The sequence below is a fragment of the Passer montanus genome, unplaced genomic scaffold (genome assembly GCF_014805655.1).
Source record: "Passer montanus isolate IOZ18808 unplaced genomic scaffold, ASM1480565v1 scaffold81, whole genome shotgun sequence".
In the NCBI taxonomy this organism is placed as follows: Eukaryota; Metazoa; Chordata; class Aves; order Passeriformes; family Passeridae; genus Passer; species Passer montanus.
The window spans coordinates 876,496-894,979 of record NW_024373368.1 but is presented as its reverse complement, the minus strand read 5'-3'; the positions used below and the strand labels follow the sequence as shown (position 1 = coordinate 894,979).

Genomic DNA, 18,484 nt, shown 5'->3' with positions numbered 1-18,484 from the left:
ATGCGCTGTGGTGACCAAGGGTGCAGGGACTGTTGTGCCAATGGCTCCACTCCTGCAGGCACTGGCAGTGTCAGCTGCCTTGGACACACAGGACTTGCAGCACTGCTGCCTAAGGTGGTCTGTGTGCTGTGTGTCCATCCATCCATCCATCCATCCATCCATCCATCCATCCATCCATCCATCCATCCATCCATCCATCCCCATGCCCCTCCTGTGGCAGTGATCCAGTGGCCCCACACTCAGCAGCCCCTGGGAATGGACCCTTTCCAAGGGCCAAACCCCAGAGCTCTGGGGCACTCCCTGTGCTGGATCCCCTCACCATCCCTAATTCCCCAGATCAAATTCTCCTGTCAGGGAGAGCAGGGTCAGGCTGTGCTGCTTTCCCTGCAAGCTCCTGCTCCTTGGGAGATTCAGTAAAGCTGTTCCAGGAACCCCAGGGATCATTTCCTGCTGGAGCAGTGTTGAGCTCTCGGGGTGGCACAAATTACAGCATCCTTATTTTTATTTCAGCCTTTATTTGAAAGGAACATACAAGAGAAATCTGATGCTGGCTGGGCCTGGAACCCACAAGCACTCTGTAAACAAGCTCTGCTCTGAGATTTCCATGTTTCTTCCTGAAACACCAGGAGAACCAGCGGCACTGGATAATTGAAAACAGTTAGAGACTTCATTTTCTTGTTTTTTCTGGGATTTGCTCTCGGCTGGCTCTTCCCAACCTTAATACCTGGCAGGGTTGATCAACTCTTTGGAATCTCATTTGCATAAGGGTTGATGTGCCAAGTGCTCTCATGGAGAAATCACTGCCCTGGAGAGGTCAGGGATATCCAGGGAGAAAAGAAGAGAGGCCATTTCTCCTCGAGTGCTGCTTTTAAAAGGGGTCAGAGCAGATCTCTGACCTGAATGAATAAATAGACCCCAAGGAACACTTTACTGTGACATCCTTGGGAGCCTCTGGACACGTCCTCAAACCCTTGGGGACATTTGCCAATTAGCAGCAGGAACACGTGCAGTATTCCAGCCCTGCCCGTGGGGTCACAGCAGCACCTGCAGCTCCCTGTGCTGGGACAGGCTGGAGCACCAGCAGGGCTCACCTGGGCTGGGTTTTCCTCCTCTGTTTGCTGAAGGCTTGGCAGGAGAGGTCTCAGACTGCTGAGCCCTGCACACCCTGAGGGGCAGAGAGCCTCTTTAGGCACCTGCAGCTCCTCACCCCCGGGAGCCTCTGCCCCCTGAGCCCTGCAGGGCCAGGCCCTGGGCAGGAGCAGGGCACAGACCCTGGGAATGGGGGCTGGGATGGAGGAAGCCAAGCTGGATTTGTGCAGGACACCAGCAGAGCCCTTCCCAGCACTGAACGAATCCCAGCTCCTCGGGCTGCCTCACGTTCTGGTTTAACATTCCAGCAGCCAGGAGAGAGAGATCCCAGGGAGAGGAGATGCACATAGATGTCCTCCCTGCTGTCACCTGTGCCAGCCACCCTGCAGGACACCCAGTGACCACAGGCAAACCCTGTTCACATTTTAACCTTCCTGCATTCCTGAGCATCCAAAGCCCTGCTGCAGGGAAGGACTTCGGGCAAAGGCACGGGAATACAGGAGCGTGAGGAAGAGGGCTCAGGGAGCCCCAAACCAGCTCCTCCACCAGGCATCACTCACTGCTGGGCTTCAGAGATGAACCCACTGGGCCCTGTCACCCCACTGGGCAGTGTCCCCACCCCAGGGACAGCCACCAAACCTGCAGAGGTGCCAGCACAACAGGGAATGGCTCCAGGCATGGAACAACACAGACCCAACCCCTCCAGGCAGGTGAAAGGGCTGGGTAGTGCCTGGGAAAGGGAGGTCCAGGAAAGGACAAGGACCAAAAACAGGCCTGGAAGCCCCAGCTAGGGCAGACCTGAGGACAGGGTTCATTGCAGATATTTCAGGTCTGCTGTAAAAATGCAAATGCAAGGATGCCCAGCAAGCCTCCACGAGCTGATGTTAAGTTCAAGGAATGAGAGGGCACTTTTAGAACCACCCACTGAATTTCTTTACATCCTCCAGGTCCTGCCCATGGACTCCAGGTTCAACAGACTAAATTCAGACTGTGGCTTTTATTACCACTGCTTAATATCTTTATTCTGAGAACCATTTTCACATGTTAGTGCTTTTATCGAAGGAGGCTGCAGTTAATTAAAAGCAGACCTTTAAACCAGTTTGTTTCTATTGCCCTCTTTTCATGATAGCCCAAGAACTATTGCATAATTCCCAGAATTTACTTGAGTTTCTGCCTCACACTTTTAACACTAACCACATTCACAGGTTAAAAACATAATTAAAGCCTCCCCAGCCTGGCAAAGCTCTGCCATATGATCAGTTCCCAGTACATCATTAGCTGGGGACTGTATGAACTGAATAAAACTGACTTGGTCTTTTTACACAACACTAAAAAACCCTCTCAGCTCACACCAGGAAGGCACCTGGCTACAATGAATGCTCTCAGACCCTTCTGACATTCCCAGCATTTTCTGAAAAGGCTCTGCCTGTTTGAATTTGCATCTCCTCATAGATTGCCTGCCATATTTCATCCCAAATCAATAAAAGCTCTATGAGCACAGATCTAAAATGATGGTGGAGGGTATTTCTAGTCCAAGGAGTTTCTCAATGCGCATTTTGCTCAGTTTACCACAACTCTGCAAGACAAAACATGCACGGCACCATCATTGCACGGGTCAGGCCATCATTTTGCTTAGAAATTAGGACATTTCAAAAGAAATACGACGAGAAAGTTGCATTGCTTTGAACTTACAGGGGCAGCGTTCCGGGAGGCAGAGGGAGCCGCACGGGACCGGCCATTGGAACGTGACGGGGCTGGGGCAGGAAAGCCCGGACAAGCAGCCCCCAAAATGCTGCTTCTAAACCCATCTATAGTTACAGAGCTGCCGTGGTATGGAAGGGATGGGCTGCATCAGCAGAACCCTCCAGCACACCGTGATTGGACAGAACCTGCCTGGAAATGGAGCCAGGGAGGGGGAACGAGGAGGCTCAGCCCCGCTGAGCACGGCTGAGGCAGGCAGGAAAGAGATTGGGTTAAATTACCCTTTGTGCCTTTTGCCCTGTTTGGCTTTGGGGTTTTTTTCTCCTTGCAAGCCAAGTTCTGCCCTGGGGCCCGATGGCAGAGGGCTGCTCCCGAAGCGCTTTTGTTCCCGGCTGAAATCCCCCTGCCCCACCGAGAACTTAAGGGAAGGCGGTGTGAGAGCCAGGCGAGCTCTGCACGCTCCCGAGGGATGGAGGAGCAGCACGCAGCTCCTGCAGGACAGACCCTCCCCAGGGGAGAGCCCTGACACCCCCGGGAGCCTCACCCGAGCAGGACCCGGCTGCGCTCCCTCTCTTCCCGGGGGGATCCTGCCCCAGCCTGCAGACCCCGCCGGGCACAGCCTTATCCACAGGTGCAGTGCAGAGAGGATCTGGCCACAGGTCCAGAGCATCCTCGGAGCCAAGAGCCGAGCATCCACCGAGAATCCCCAAACTGAAAGGATGAAGCCTCCCCGTCAAACCCTTCCCGGGGACAGAGTCCCACACATGCATTCCGGGGGAAAGGGAGCGTGCAGAGACCCACGGGCAGCCAGCTGGAAAATTCCCTGCTAAAGACATGGCATCGGGAGCTCTTACCTGCTCGGATTTGTATTCCCAGCTAGCAGCACACCTACAGCCCCAGGCTCTCAGGGGGCATGGCGGGGGTGCGGACTGCTGCAGGTCATGGGTGTGTGCAGCCAGGAGCAAAAAGAAACCGACCTCAAACAACCCCCCCAGAATCCCCCAAAAGCCACAACATGACCCAAATGAGATCCCTGCAACGGCTGTCTCGTTACAAGCAAGATGAGATGAAGGAGGGGTTTTTACTTGCTCTGAGGCATCATATGGAGCTTAATCACAGCAGTTACGTATTGGGTTCTTTTGGCCTTCAATCAAGTGTGTCATTTCGGTGGCAGCTGCCTACGTGATGCTAGCACCCTGGGCTCTCCAGTCCTGTGCCTGTGCCGGCCTTGTGCAGCTATTCTACAGCTCAACAACGGGCAAATTCCATTTCCCAGGCTGCGGGAAGCTCCTCCTGTAGTCCAGCGAGCCCTTGGAGCCAGCCAGGATCACACACCTCTCCTCCGGTACCCAGAGCCCGGGCAGCCGCTCCCACCGCAGCGCCCGTCCCGCTCTCATCTCCCGGCGCAGCCCATCCGTATCCCGAGGACTTCCAGCACTCCCAAAGCCACCGGGAGGGGACACAGCCCGCCAGGCGCCCCGCGGACCAGCGAGGCACGGCGCTAAGGGGGAGGCAGCTGCTCCACGGGAAACAGCAAAACTTGGTGGGTGGGAAAGGTCTGAGCAGCTGCTGAGTAACCGCGAGCGGCTCGGCCCGGAGCCGGCTCAGCCCGCCCCGCCGCAGCCTGGGGCTGCTCCAGGGGGAGCTGCAAATCAGGTGTTGGACCTGGTGATCGAATCAGCCGAAAGCAGCCGGGGCTGGGCTCATCGCGGCTCCGAGCAGGCAGCGGGGGACGGCCGCGACTCTGCTCGGGAGCATTTTAGTTGCCGACAGCGGCATCAGGAGGTGTTTGGGGCCGAATTCCTCCGTCAAGTGCTTTTGTTGGGTTTGACAGATTCATGAGGACCCATCCATTCAAACAGATGGCGGATGCTCCCTCTGCTCCGGGATCTCCACCCGTGTCCGACTCCCCGAGAGCAGGACACCGCATAGACACCGAGCTCTCATTACATCACCCGCTACGGACGAGCAGGGGGCCAGGGAACGAATAAAAAAAGGTTTTCTGGGCAGCCAAAGTGCTGTTGTGCCGCTCCATGGCAACTCCACAAACACGCGTGTGAGCGCCCACAGCCGCACACCGCGGGCGAGGGGGCACGGCCGCGGATCCGGGTATCGAGGGGAGGGGATGAGCATCCCGAGCATCCCCCCCGCGCACCCCACGGGTCTCCCCGCGGGGATCGCTCGGCTGCCGGCCCGTCTGAGCCGGCTGGCAGCGCTGGCTGAAGCCCCAACAGGTTCGCGGTGGAGCTGCGGTGCCCCCGAGCCGGGGAGGGGAGGGCGCTGCCTGCGCGCAGCCGGCTCCCTCCGAGCCCTCCCTCCGTCCCCGCCCGGCCGGGGGGCAGCCCGAGCTCCCCATCCTTGGCCACCTCCTCACTCACCTCTCCACCAGCCGGCTCCTCCGCCACAGGTTTGCTCGGCTCCACTGTCCCCCCCCGCCCCTCCAGATCGCTCCCAGACGAGTTATTCAGAGGAGGATGGAGGGAGGAGGCACACAGAGATCTGGGCGGTGGGGATGGCGGAGAGAGAGAAAAAAATAATATAAAAAAAATACCAAGCGAAGGGATGAAATCAAATCAAAGAAGCGAAGAACTGGATTGAAAGCAGGCGATGCTGGAGGAGGAGGAGAGCGGCGCGGCGCGGCAGCCCCGGCTCAGCGCCCCATGGCCCCCGCAGCCCCGAGCGCAGCCCGAGCCCCGCCGCGCCGCGCCGCGCTCCCCCGGCCCGGCCAGGGACCACCCTCCGCCGCCAGCCCTGCGGCGCGGCCCCCGCTAACCCCTTCCTCGCCGTGCCTCCCCGCCGGCCGCCCCCTCCTCCCCATGCTCCAGCCCCGCCGGGGATGCTGCGCGCAGGGAGCGGCCCCGGCCCCGGCAGGGCAGAGCCCCGAGAAACGCCGGGAGGGAGCCGCTCCTGGGGGGCCGAGACCCTCAGCAAGTTGCCTCTCCAGGTCTCCTTTCGGCAGGGAGGGGGGTTAAGCCGCCGGTTCCTTTTTTAGAAGCCCGGAATCGTTGGTTGGAGAAGACCTCCAGGATCAAGTCCAGCCATTGCCCCAGCACTGCCAAGCCCACCAGTGACCCCTGTCCCCAAGTGCCACGTCCATCCCTCCAGGGACGGGGACTCCACCACCTCCCTGAGCAGCCCCTGCCAGTACCTGACCATCCTTTCCATGAGAGAATTTCCCAAAAATCCACTCAAACCTCCCCTGGCCCAGCCTGAGGCCGTTCCCTCTCCTCCTGTCCCTGTTCCCTGGGAGCCCAGCCCGACCCCCCGGCTGTCCCCTCCTGTCAGGAGCTGTGCAGAGCCACAAGGGCCCCCTAAGCCTCCTTTTCTCCAGGCTGAGCCCCTTCCCAGCTCCCTCAGCTGCTCCTGGGGCTCCAGACCCTTCCCTGGACATGCTCCAGCCCCTCAGGGTCTGTCTTGTGAGAGGCCCAAAATTGCCCCCAGGATTAGAGGTGCCTCAGCAGTGCCAGCACAGGGGACAATCACTGCCCTCACTGCTCTGGTCCTGCTGCCACACCATGGCTGATATTGGCCAGAATGGCCTTGGACTTCTTGGCCAGCAGTAGTGGAGGAGAAGTATCCACACCTGCAGGTGTGTCCTGTGCTCTGTGTGCACAAACTGCTTCTCCCTGCACCCAGGGCCCCCAGCCTGCCTGGCCCCACTGGCAGAGCCACATCACCCATCCAAGGGGCCTGGGGACCTGGGTTTCTGCCCTGGGCAGGAGGAGGTGCCTGCAGGAGTGCCCTTCTCCCAGCCCAATCTCCCCCCTTTCCTGCTGCAGTCACCTTCAGCTGGTACCAGCACTCGGTGGAGCTGGCTTGGCTCCCCAGCTCCTGTTGGAATGCTCCTGAGGCACACAGTCCTTGGATCCCTGCCTGGCACCAGCACAGCCCCTGACCCCTGGGGACAGCTGGGCCAGGACGCTCCCAGCAGGGGAGGTTTGACTGAAACCAATTTGGGCTGAAAGGAAGCAGAGATGCTGTGCTGTGACAGCAGCTGACTGCAGGAGAGGCTCTGATGGGAGCCCAGCACAGCTCAGACTGCCTCGATTGGATCTGGAAAGCAGCCTGGAGAGACACCTGTCATCTCCAGCAACCCTCCCACAGCCGTGCGCACCAAACAAAGCCTGCAGAGTGTCGATTTTAGGGCTCAAAGGTGTTTAATTCACATCTTGTCTCCCTTGTACTTTTCTGATGTAAAATCCTTCCTGTCTCCTTCCCTTCAGCCTCGTGGGTCACCGTGTTCCCCATGCTGGGATTTATTGGGATCAGAAGGAACATGGTCTGCAGCTCAGCACCTGGGGGCAGAGAGATTTTGGCTCTCTCTGCTCCCTGTGCAGATAAACCCCATATAAACCCCATCTCCATTGATATTCAAGTCTTTTTGCTCCATTAGCTCAGTGTCCTGCCCCAGGGATTTCTGCATCCCACTGCCCCTCTCCCACTGCCTGGACATTGCCTGCACGGCAATTCAGGAATTTAGCCATGCTCCAAGTCCCTTGTAAACCATCAGGGCTGGGCTACACCCCAGTTTTACAATTTTTATGAATTCATTGGCATTCAGTGAGAAGATAATCCCTGCTCCAGGAGCAAGGCCCTCTGCACCAGGGGTGGAAGGTGAGTGATGGCACCAAATGTTGTTCCATCAGAATGAGATGCAGATGAATCTCATCCTTTTACTTTTCATTCCTATTTTTTCCCTTGATCCATGAGAAAACTTTCACCTGCAAGATCCCTCATCTCCATCTGGGCTGCCTATGTGAGTAAATGGGGGCAAACCTCCTCATTTGGGAATGTTATTCCCTGTCTTTAGCTAATTTCCTTTCCTTCAGCTCTGGAAAACATTAACCAAAAAGGTCCCAACCTTCATGGCTGAAAACAGTAGCTGGAAAATCCATTAGGCCGATATATTTATTATTAAAATTTCCGAAAGCACCAAGTCCTCATTAATCCCCAAATAGATCCAGAATATCTCCAGATTGTGTCCACATCAATAGGAGCAGGCCATGGCTCTTTTCCCTTTTTTCTTTGTTACAGTGCAGAGCTGATCACTCCAAACCCTCCAGTTTTCAGCTTCTCCTGGGGCTGAGGCTGGGATGGAGCTCTCAGGAGGATGGAGCTTCCTCGGGAATCAGCCCCAGGATGTTTGGAATACACTCCTGGAAATGCTACAGCACAGCCAACAAAATCCTAACGTGACACAGTGAGTGATGGCAGCAGGGCCGGCTGCTGTCCCTGCCTGGGGACACCACGAGGCATGACCAGCACGGGCTGGAATTCCCCAGGGAGCTGCTCACTCCAGGCAGGCTCCTTCCATGGAGCCCAGCAAAGCCAGCTCCAGGGCAGGTCTGGAGCCCAGCGAGGGTGAGGGACATAAATAGGAGCAGCAATAAATTGGGTGTCCAAGGGGAGGCAGGGCAAGCCAGGCTATGGCTCCGGGAGAGCTGCGTGGCTTTCAAAGATCCCTTTGAGCCAATGGGAGCCAAACTTCGAGGTCCCTCAGAGAAGAAAGTCCTCAATGGGATTAAAGAGTTTTTCTCTGCCAGGGATGACCCTCTGGAATGAAAAGCCCAGAAAATCGGGAAGGCCCTTGGAGGGGGGAGGTCTGCAATCCTTCCTTCCCCACAGTGCTCAGAGGGGGCTCTGCCCTCTCCAGTTTGGAACGTCCTGGGCACCACCCACTGTCCCTTCCCTGGGGAGGGCTCGGGAGCCTTTCCCAGCCTCGAGTGGGAGAGGTTTTCCAACCCCCAGCCCACATTTTCGGTATTGCTTAATTCCACCCCATTATTTCTGATGAAACACTTGGTGGAAGGAGTACAATTGCTCCCTAGCCTGGATTTTCATGTCTTAATGGTGCTTAATTATTCCAGGAGAAACTTTTATTTTTCCTTTTCCTCCACCTCGCTTCTGCACTGGATGCTTTCTCCTGGAGTTTAATTAGCACATTTCAGAATGGAATATTGAGATTAAATCACTGCTGGGCGAGCTCTGCTCCAGGATTGATGATCCTTGGGCACAGCTTTTATTGGAGCTGCCAGCCCAGGCTATGGATTTATGGATCAAAGGGCTCTTTGGGCCGGGAGCGAGCCAGCGGTGCCGCAGCGGGCTGGGGACACGGGCCAGGCTGCCGGCCTTGGTCCCCCCTGCAGCCACAGAAAGGATGGACGAGGGTGCTGGGGTGATGTGAGGGTGGGGAGGCCCTGACACAGAGCAGCCGTGGCTGTCTCAGCCCTGGCAGTGCCCAAGCCAGGCTGGAGCAGCCTGGGACAGCGGAAGGTGTCCCCAGGGCAGGGGTGGCGCTGGGTCCCTTCCAAGCCAGGGCAGAGCCAGGGCACCCTGGGGTTCCTCCTGGGCAGAAGGGACACCCTGCAGCCCCGCAGGCCCGAGGAGGGCAGCGCACGGCCCAGCCTGGGGCTGGCACACCCCATGGGCTGTGGATCCAAGGGCTCGCTGCAGCCTCTCCCAGAGCCCGGGGCTGGCTGCAAACATCAGATGTAGGCACAGCTTTGGCGCCAGGCCAGCCCCTTCCTGCTGCCTCAAATGCCAGCGTTTTGATTCAAGCTCATCTGCAAATGCTAAAAAAGCTGCAGCTTTGCCACAGACTCCACCCTGGTGGATCTCATTGAACAGAGACCTTGAGGGAGGGGGACGCTCCCAAACCTTTAATTGTGTTATCTCACCCAGCTAAAGGCTCAGACATGCAGAGACACCCACAGAGATCTTCTCCCAGAGATACTCCAAACACTTGTGGCTCCCTTGGGGCCAGGGAACCCTCTGTGGACAGGAATTTTTGCTCACAGCCCTTGCAGGGAGGCTCCTCATCCCAGGAGCTTTGCGAGGGGAGTTATCCCAAAAAACTCCCAGCAATGCCCACGTGGGAGAGAGCAGCACCTTCTGTTGGTGCTGCTGGGCAGGCTGGCTTTCCCCTGGTCACTCAGAGCAGCTCTGGCACAGAGTGGAGCAGAAGGGGGGAGGTTTCACCCTTCAGAGCCCACGGGACTGAGCCAGGCCTGCGAGGGGCAGAGCCCCAGCCCAGCCCCAAAGGCAGCAGGAATTTCAGCAGCCAGGCCTGGGGGGGCTCCGTGGGGTTTGTTTTGCTCTTCGAAAGATAGCCCTGTAATTTAGTGACTCATCCATTCTCTAGCCTTTGTTGCTTTTCATTTTCAACATCTTTAAGCTGTTTGTGGAGAATGTGCTTATTTTTAGACTTCCCATTAGGGAGAGGCATCTGAGCTGAGGGAAGAGCTCCATTGAGGCTTTGGTGTCTGGGGTGTTAATGGGCAAATTTCATGCTGGGGAGAGATCTCCTTCCTTCCTTCCTTCCTCCCTTCCCTTCCCTCCCTGCACTGGGAGCGGGCAGGGGTTTACAGGCTGGCCCTGGGGGTCTCTCGGGGTGCACTGAGCTCTGAGCTCCTGCGGGAAGGAGGAGGAGGACGGATGCAGGGAACACCAACAAGTGTTGGGACATCAGGAATAAACAGAGGCCTCAGGATCTCAGATCATCCTCATCAAACCTGCCAATCTCTGTCCATGGCCCAGAAATTCTCTGTCCCTTGGCACAGGCTGGCAGCAGGAAGGGCAAAGGGGGATAACAGCCCTCAGCCAAGAGCCAACCCCCATTTCTCTCCACTGCAGCAAATCATGAGGAGTATTTCTGCTTAATTCAGGTTTGTTTTTTTCTTTTTAAAAGCAATGTTTTTATTTGGAAAAAAAAAGCTAAGTTTTTTTCCAGAAAATTGACAAAACAGAGGATGCTTTTTGAGTTAATGAATAGGTTTGGGGTTGGGTTGGTTTGTGAAGTCTGACACCTCCTCATTTTGGTTTGCAGCTCCAAATTCTTGTGGGGAGCTTTAAAATGAAAGGAAATTTCAAAATGAAAATTGGCTCAGTAGCACTCTGAGCCAGGCATCTGATCAGGAAAAGAAAAAAAAAAAAAAAAAAAAAAAAAAAAAAAAGCCCAATTCTGCCTGTTTTTTTTTTTTTTTTAATTTAATTAAGTCAATGGAGAACGGAAAGGCCTCAAATGAAAACCACACTGGCCCCAAACGTCTTCAAGGCTCCAGATGTGAATTCCTGCACCTTCTGCTGGCGAGCACATCCTGGCTGTCCTCCAGCACTCGGGCACAGCCCCTGCTCAGGAAGGAGGGCAGGACCCAGGGATGGTGTGGAAAAGGTCAGGAGGTGGCTCCAGTCCATCCCTGGAATATGGGATCATCCAGACCCGAGCTCAGCTCTCAGGGCACATCCCACGGACCCTGCTTTGCCCCATGGAGCTATTTGGGGTTTGCCATCCTGTGCCACCCCCTGTCCCCACGTGTCCCTCGGTGCCCCAACCCATCAGGGCCCAGAGGCAGTGCCAAGGCCCTGCTGCCCCAGCCAGCCCCGGGCAGGGCTCCTTGGCCAGCTCCAGGGAGCCCTTCCAGGCCACCTTTGCAATTGCACGGGAGCCACAGCGCTAGGATGGCTGGAGGTGCTCCCCGGTGCTTCCCTGGCTGACCCCTCCCCGGCCCTGGCTGTCCCCTCCCCGGTGTCACCGGCAGGGCAGGGCAGGGCCCTTCTGCTCTGCGTTCCCCAGAGCAGCCCTGCAGGCTCCTGGCCGTGTTTTAGCCCCTGACACAGACACAGGACCCAAAGCTGCTCAGCCACCAGCCAGAGCTCTCTGCTCTGCTGTCCCCACGCCACGGCCTCGTGGTGGCACCAAGGCCTCCCCTGGGGGAGCTGCCCCCACCTCGTGTTCCCAAGGCACTGCACCCTCTCTTTCCATTTCCTTAAATCATGGAATCAGAGAATCCCAGAATGGGTTGGGTGGGGTTAGAATGACCTCAAAGCCCACCCAGTGTCACCCCTGCCATGGCAGGGACACCTCCCACTGTCCCAGGCTGCTCCCAGCCCTGCCCAGCCTGGCCTTGGGCACTGCCAGGGATGCAGGGGCAGCCACAGCTGCTCTGGGCATCCTGTGCCAGGGCCCTCACAGGGGAGAATTCCCTCCCAATATCCCATCCACCCCTCCCCTCTGGCTGTTAAATCCATTCCCTCTGTCCTGGCACTCCATGAGAAGCTCAAGGTTGGTTTTTTTGTTGCATCTAAACTTTCCATGAACCACAGGGAAACCTCCAGGAGGGCTTTGGGGTGAACCCCAGCCCTGGGTGAAGGCTCTGATAGAGCAGGTGGGGAGCACAGCAGAAGCACAGAGAGCTGGATTCCCTGGGGGGCTCAGGAACAGCCCCTGTGGAGGAGCTGGCTCAGGGAACACGGCAGGAGGGCCCATGTGCCCAGCTGGGGGGGACAGTGACAATGGGATGGGTTTGTGCCGTTATTTACCAGGCCAGGTGCCCCAGCCCCACCCAGCACCTGTCCCAGGAGGGAGGCGATTCCCAGAGCCAGAGCAGGAGGGCTGGAGACAATCCGGCTGAGTTAATCACTGAGTGCTTGGGCCCAGAAATGTGGTGGCTTAAGAGAAAATCTCATTGTATTTTTTTTTTAAATGAAAGCCTTTCTGCAGAAAAACCCTGCTCAGTCCGTGGATTGCAGTGCAGGTATGAGCCAAATACATGGTGAAAAGGAGATAAACACCGTGTCCTCCTGCATGGCCACAGGAGACAAATTCCCCATTTAGAAAGCCAATAAAAATGTATTTCTTTTAGAACAACTGCATTCATGGCACATTGTTTCTCTGAGAAAAATATGTTAGTGACTTTGAACTCCTCCAATGCCATCCAGAACATATTTTTTTTTCCCCAAAGTGTCTCAAAAGTAGCAAAAATTACGAAAGAATTAATGACTGTTAACAGCTGAAACAGATGGTCTGCTGTGAGTCCCCACAGCCTCATGCAACTGTGAGTCAAGCCATTTTTCAAAATGGTGAAGAAAGAAAAGTAATAATAAAAAAAAATCAATTTCCAAGGCTACCAGGCTTCCAAAATTCCACTCGGACTTCCCAGGCGGAGGCAGCAGGAAAGGAGGGGCTGGATCGGTTGGGACCCACCTTTGGCTCCAGCCCGGAGTCCCTTTGCCCTCCGGGGAGATGCTCAGGGTTTGCCCGGGGCGGGTTCTGCCCCAGGGTCAGAGGCAGGACCCTCCCCGCAGCCGCGGTGTCCCCACGCCCACCCCTCCATCCCTCCCTGCCTCCCTCCATTCCTCCCTCCCTCCCTGCTTCCCTCCCTCCCTGCCAGCGCCGGGAAGGGAGCGGAGAGCAGAAAAGCACTTGCCAGGAGGGGAACTCTGGTTGCCTGCTCCGCTGCGGCGGCTCCTCCTTCTCGCCGGGAGACTCATCCCCGCGGCCACCTTCATGCTTGGGCTGCCCCTCTGCCGGCTCCTGGATCAGCCCCATCAGGCAGACGAGTCGGCGGGGCCCGGGCGCTGGGCGAGCTCATCATGGGGCCGGGCGAGCCCGGAGCGCGACTCTGCGGGCGAGGAGCGACACAAACTTCAGCGCACGCACGGCCAGGCTTTATCATTTATTCAAACCCCGCTGTCAATAATTCATCCCGGGGAGCGGGACAGCAGCGGCAGGAGCGCGGCAGCGCCGGCCCCGAGCGGCCACATCTGGAACAGATGTTCGGTTCCAAATACAAGCGGGGCTTGCGGGGAATGCGCGGAGCCTGGGGAGCGGAGCCCTCCGGGGCACGGCCCCGCTCCTCCGGGCCACCAGCCACGGGCTCCTGTGCTGGCAGGGCAGGGCTGGCACACAGCGCGTGGAAGGGACGGGGCTGGGGGAGCTCAGACCCGCAGCTCCCACAGGCGTTCCTTGGCAGCGCTGGGCACATGCTGGGAAGGCTCCTGCACACATCCACACGGGCTTCCGTGAGCCCCGGCCAGGAGCCCGCTGCCGCCGGGGCCAGCCCGGAGCGCCTCGCTCGCGCTCCCTGCAGCGGCCCCAGCTCTGCGCCCGGAGGTGGCACCGGGCAGGGCTGACCCCAGGGATGTGCCGGGACGAGAGGAGCGCCTTCATTGCCAGGTGTCACCCCCAGGGTGTCCCCTCAGCGAGTGTCACCTCTACAGTTGTGACACGCAAACCCTCCAAGCCCCGCAACCCCTCTGTGCCTCCTGCCCCTCCCCACAGGGCCCTGTGGCCACTGCCAGCCCAGGCCACAGCTCCCCTTCCCCTTCCATGGCCCAGCGTGGCCATGCCAGGGCCCCTGGTGGCTCGGAGCTGGCTGGCCCGTCCCCATTCCTTTAGGGACATCAGGCAGGGAGCGATGGAACAATGCTCACAGGCACGTGCTGTGCTTTGGGGACTGTCCTGTGCGGGGCCAGGAGCTGGACTTCACAGTCCTTGCAGATCCTCGGCACTCAGGACATTCCATGAGTCTCTGATCCCTCAGCCAGGCTCCCACAGTGCTCTGGCAGACACTTGATTGATTTATTTATTTATTGCTGGCCCCGGTGCCCCACACATGCCCCTCGTTATCCTTCCTGACACCGGCTCCGGGCCAGCCGCGGTCCTGCCGGGCCCCGGGCTGCGCCCCGGCTGTCCCCTCCCGGCTGTCCCCTCCCTGTGTCCCCTCCCTGTGTCCCCTCCCTGCTGTCCCCTCCCTGCTGTCCCCTCCCTGTGTCCCCTCCCTGCTGTCCCCTGCCCATCTGTCACTCGCCAGCTGGCCTCGCTCGCCCTTTTTGTGGAAGGTAAATTGAAAGCAATAATTTCTTTGCCTGCAATTGCACAACACCTCAAGCACCTGAGCTCTGACCCATCCCTCCAAGGTGTATTATTATTAATTATAATTATTTTAAATTATAATTATTATTATTACTACCAGCACTGTTATCCCAGCCCTCTGAGGGCATCTTCTTGATACAGTCCTTATGTTTTGGGCTTCCTCTTTTATCTCTGCAATTTGCAACACCTCCTCTGATATCTGAGCTCCACTCTTTGGGTAATACAAACTTGGAGATGACTTTCGGTGCAAATTTTCTCCCTGAAAATAAATTTTCTTCTTGCTCCTCTTCCTAAATGTGAACCTTGCACTTTACCCCGCCAGCCAACCACTTAATGCCAGTAAGAAATGGACATTCCTTTTCCCTAGATAATGACTGATCTTGCAGATTGGATAATGAAATAAGTAATGCCATTAGCAGCCCATTAATCAGTGGTGAGCAGTGAATATCACTGAGTGCAAGGCTGCTCCTGAAGGACAAGGGAAGGGGAACTGGGCAGAAATGGGGAAAACACCCAAAATCCAGTCCCCTACGCCCCATGATTTTTTTTTTTTTACTGCTGAGTGCCTAACAATCAGTTCCTTGCCTGGGGGATCCAGCCTTGTGACAGCCTGTCCAGGTGAGGTGTTTGTGCTCAGGAGAGTCCCTGCACATCCTAAATCCTGCTGAATTCCACACTTGGCAGGAACTCACTTCCTTCATTTCTGACCCTGCCTCGTGCAGGATGTGAAAAAAGAGGGAGGAATCCAGGAGAGCCTCCCCTGCAGTGCCATTAACGGTGGTGATGGTGGCAGAACACAACCACGGCTGCAGCAGTACCTGTCCCCATCCTCAGGACCTGTCCCCACCCTCAGGACCTGTCCCCACACAGAGGACCTGTCCCTCCTCAGGACCTGTCCCCACCCTCAGGACCTGTCCCCATGCACAGGACCTGTCCCCACACAGAGGACCTGTCCCTCCTCAGGACCTGTCCCCACCCTCAGGACCTGTCCCATCCCTGTCTGTGCCTGAGCTGCATTCCGGGTGCTGGACCAGGGGCTAGCCACTGTCCTGCCAGCAGGTGAGAAACAGGCAGTGCTGGAGCAGATGAGAAATGAAATCTGAGCAGAGTCACCCCGGGGTGGGGGGAGCAGCTTCTCCTGGAGTGTGGCCGTCCGTGCCCCTGGTTTCTGTCTCGCTGTGTTATCTCCACCCACAGAGAACGTGGCACCCCTGGGCCCTGGGTCTCCAATCCCCATCCAGACACGACTCTCCCAAGGTTCTGCTGCTCTGTGCAGCTGCTGACAGCTCCCCTCCATCTTCCAATCCCAGGATCACTGAGCTTGGAAAAGATCTCCAGGATGAAGTCCAAGCTGTGCCCCATCCCCACCTTGTCCCCAGCCCAGAGCTCTGAGTGCCACCTCCAGGAATGGGCACTCCAAAGCTCCCTGGGCTGCCCCCGGCTGTCCCCTCCTGTCAGGAGCTGTGCAGAGCCACAAGGCACCCCCTGAGCCTCCTTTTCTCCAGGCTGAGCCCCTTCCCAGCTCCCTTATCCTCTCCTGGGGCTCCAGACCCTTCCCAGCTCCGTTCCCTTCCCTGGACATGTTCCAGCCCCTCAGGGTCTTCCTGGGAGCAGCCCAGAACAGGACACAGGACTGGAGGTTCCTCATCCTCGAGGTGTGGCCTCAATCTTTATGCCAAGTGCTGTGGCAGGGATTTTGGGAAGAGCTCCATCGTGGGTAAACACCACCCTGAACTGCTGAGAACCTTTCCCCAGGAGGGCTCAGTCTGGGAGAGAGGAAGATCAGGAACAACAACCCTAAAAATAAAAATTATCAAAGAGAAGACTGAATGAGACCCTTTGTAACCCCCTCCCTAAGACACCTCCAGCCTGTCTCACAGCACCCCAGTGAGGCTGTGAACACCTCGGTGGCCGCGGTGTCCCCGAAAGGGTTAATTGGGAAGGCATTTTCCGCCCAGCCCCCTCGCTGGCCCGGCTCTGCGAGCTCCTGGCCCCGCGTTCCCTCTGCTCCTTGTCGCTCTCTGCCAGGGGAAGGAGCCAGCGCCGGCGGTGACTCAGGAGCCGCGCTCATCGCGGCACAGCCTGCCGCGGCACTCGGCGACACTTGTCACCAAAATGTGCTGCTGGGGAGGGGCAGGAGGGCACAAACACGGGCACGGAGCAAAGGTGGGGCTCGTCCAAACCGGGGGTGACACCGCTTTCTTTTCTCTGATAATCAGTTCTGCTCAGAAGAGGAGAAACCCAGCTCCAAGGGAAAAGAAAGGTCCTCACATCACTTCTTCCATCAGGCTGACACCTCTTCATCTCGGGGAACTTAACATCTGTTACATAATTCAGGGAACATGTGGTTATTTTCCAGGCTTATTAATAGCACAAACCCCACAGCTCCAATGGAAATGAGCAGCTGCTCCAGACTTCACCTCTGGAGAAGGGGCTGGGAGCAGGTACCGGGCGGGGCCGGCTGGGGCTCAGGGCTCCCTCACGCCGCAGCCTGGACTGACGCTGAGACAGCTGCATTCCCACATTGCCCCAGCGCCTCTTTCCTTTCACATCTCATTTTTCTTTCCAGGAGAGGCAGGGGATGGTGGAGAGGGTCACAGATGTGTTGGGGAAGTGCAGAGAGGAGGGGAGGGAGACAGTGGATCATTGTACCCTTCATCCCAAAACACTTCCTTTCACAGGTCACTCAGACACTTCCAAGATGTCCAACAGGGCTTGCAGGCACTTTCATGGCAGGATTTAACCCTGAGTGCCTGAGGTGCCCTCTCCCTTGAGGAACAGGCTGAGGGAAGGCCCTTGGCACCTGGACAGCAGGTGGGAAGGTTGTCTGTGGCTCTGCTGCTGTGGGGATGGAAGGGCAGTTCCATGAGCACTCCTCTCCACCCCGGAATGGTGCCTTGGATGCTCCCTGCTGTTTCCAGGTGGGATTTGGGCTGGACAACAGGTAAAGGTGAGGATGCAGCTGGGACACACAGGTAAAACAGGTGTGTACAGGATATTCCTGAGACACACAAGCACAGCTCACATGAGGAAAAGGGAGAGGCAAAGCCTCCCCATGCAGCGATATATTAATGGATCATACAAATGATCTCCTCACTCTCTGATGGTCTTAGCAGAACCCAAAGTTCATCTTGATTCAGTCCCAAATCCCTCTGTGGCTTTAGTCCAGCACAGAAAACCCGAACCTGACAAACAATGGGGGCTGGGGAGAACCTCCTCATTTCCTGGCAGGCAGTAAAAGCCAGGAAGATCTGCCCAGAAGGGGCAAGGCCACCGGAGCCCAGCGGTGCCTGCAGGGAGGAGGAGGTGCCCTGGTGCCCTGGGCAGCTCTGGGCACTCTGGGTGCAGCCACTCGAGTGGGAGGAGGGCACCTGTGCCCGAGGGCCAGGCAGGGACTGGGCACAGCAGAGAGCAGCCCCAGAGCTTCAGCACTCCGAGCTCAGGAGCTGCTCCAGCTCCAGCTCCAGGAGATGCCTGAGCATCCCCAGGGCAGGGCAGAGCTCACACATCTCATCCCTGGGGAAAACAGGCAGGAAGTTGGGGGTTCTCCATGTTCAGTGAGTATCGGTGATTCACACAGGGCAAAGCCCCCAAAGCCAGGCTGGGAGCTGGGAGGTGACTCCAGGGCCAGGGAAAAGCCTTGGCTCGAGCCCTTCCTTCAGAAGGAGCAGGGAGCTGCCTCCAGGCTCCACATCCCAGCTTCTGCCTCCCTGCTGCACCAAAGCTGAGCCTCGGGACTGCAAACTGCAATTTCCATGTGGTCAAGAACCACGGGACACAGACTGTGCCTGGGAGACCTGGGAGGGGGAGCATGGACAGAGCCTGGAGCTGGGCTGGGGTTTATCCAGGAATCTCCAGACCCTGCTGCCTTGGTTGTTCCCAGCCCAGGGATGGGATCAGCTCTCCACTCTCCTCACTGGAGAGCTTCTCATGCAAACTAAAATGACCTGGTAAAAAAAAAAAAAAAAAAAAAAGTGAACAATTCCCCTAAATCTGAAATCACCAAATCCAAACTGCTTCTGCTGCTCCCAAACTGCTTCC

At 57.2% G+C, this 18,484-nt stretch overlaps 1 protein-coding gene across 5 annotated transcripts in view; it reads right to left on the bottom strand.

The window, feature by feature from the left end:
* The window catches only part of CALN1 (calneuron 1), a 141,887-nt gene that overhangs the window by 109,914 nt on the left and 13,489 nt on the right, over positions 1-18,484 (bottom strand). For 2 of the 5 annotated variants that reach the window (XM_039732937.1, XM_039732938.1), the window contains exon 2: positions 12,996-13,190. In XM_039732937.1, coding sequence (XP_039588871.1) covers positions 12,996-13,117 — 122 coding nt within the window. In that variant the 5' untranslated portion in view covers positions 13,118-13,190. Of the gene's footprint in view, positions 1-3,644; positions 4,067-4,125; positions 4,210-5,168; positions 5,484-12,995; positions 13,191-18,484 lie in introns of those variants that run through there. The other 3 variants (XM_039732940.1, XM_039732939.1, XM_039732941.1) reach the window with 3 other exon arrangements.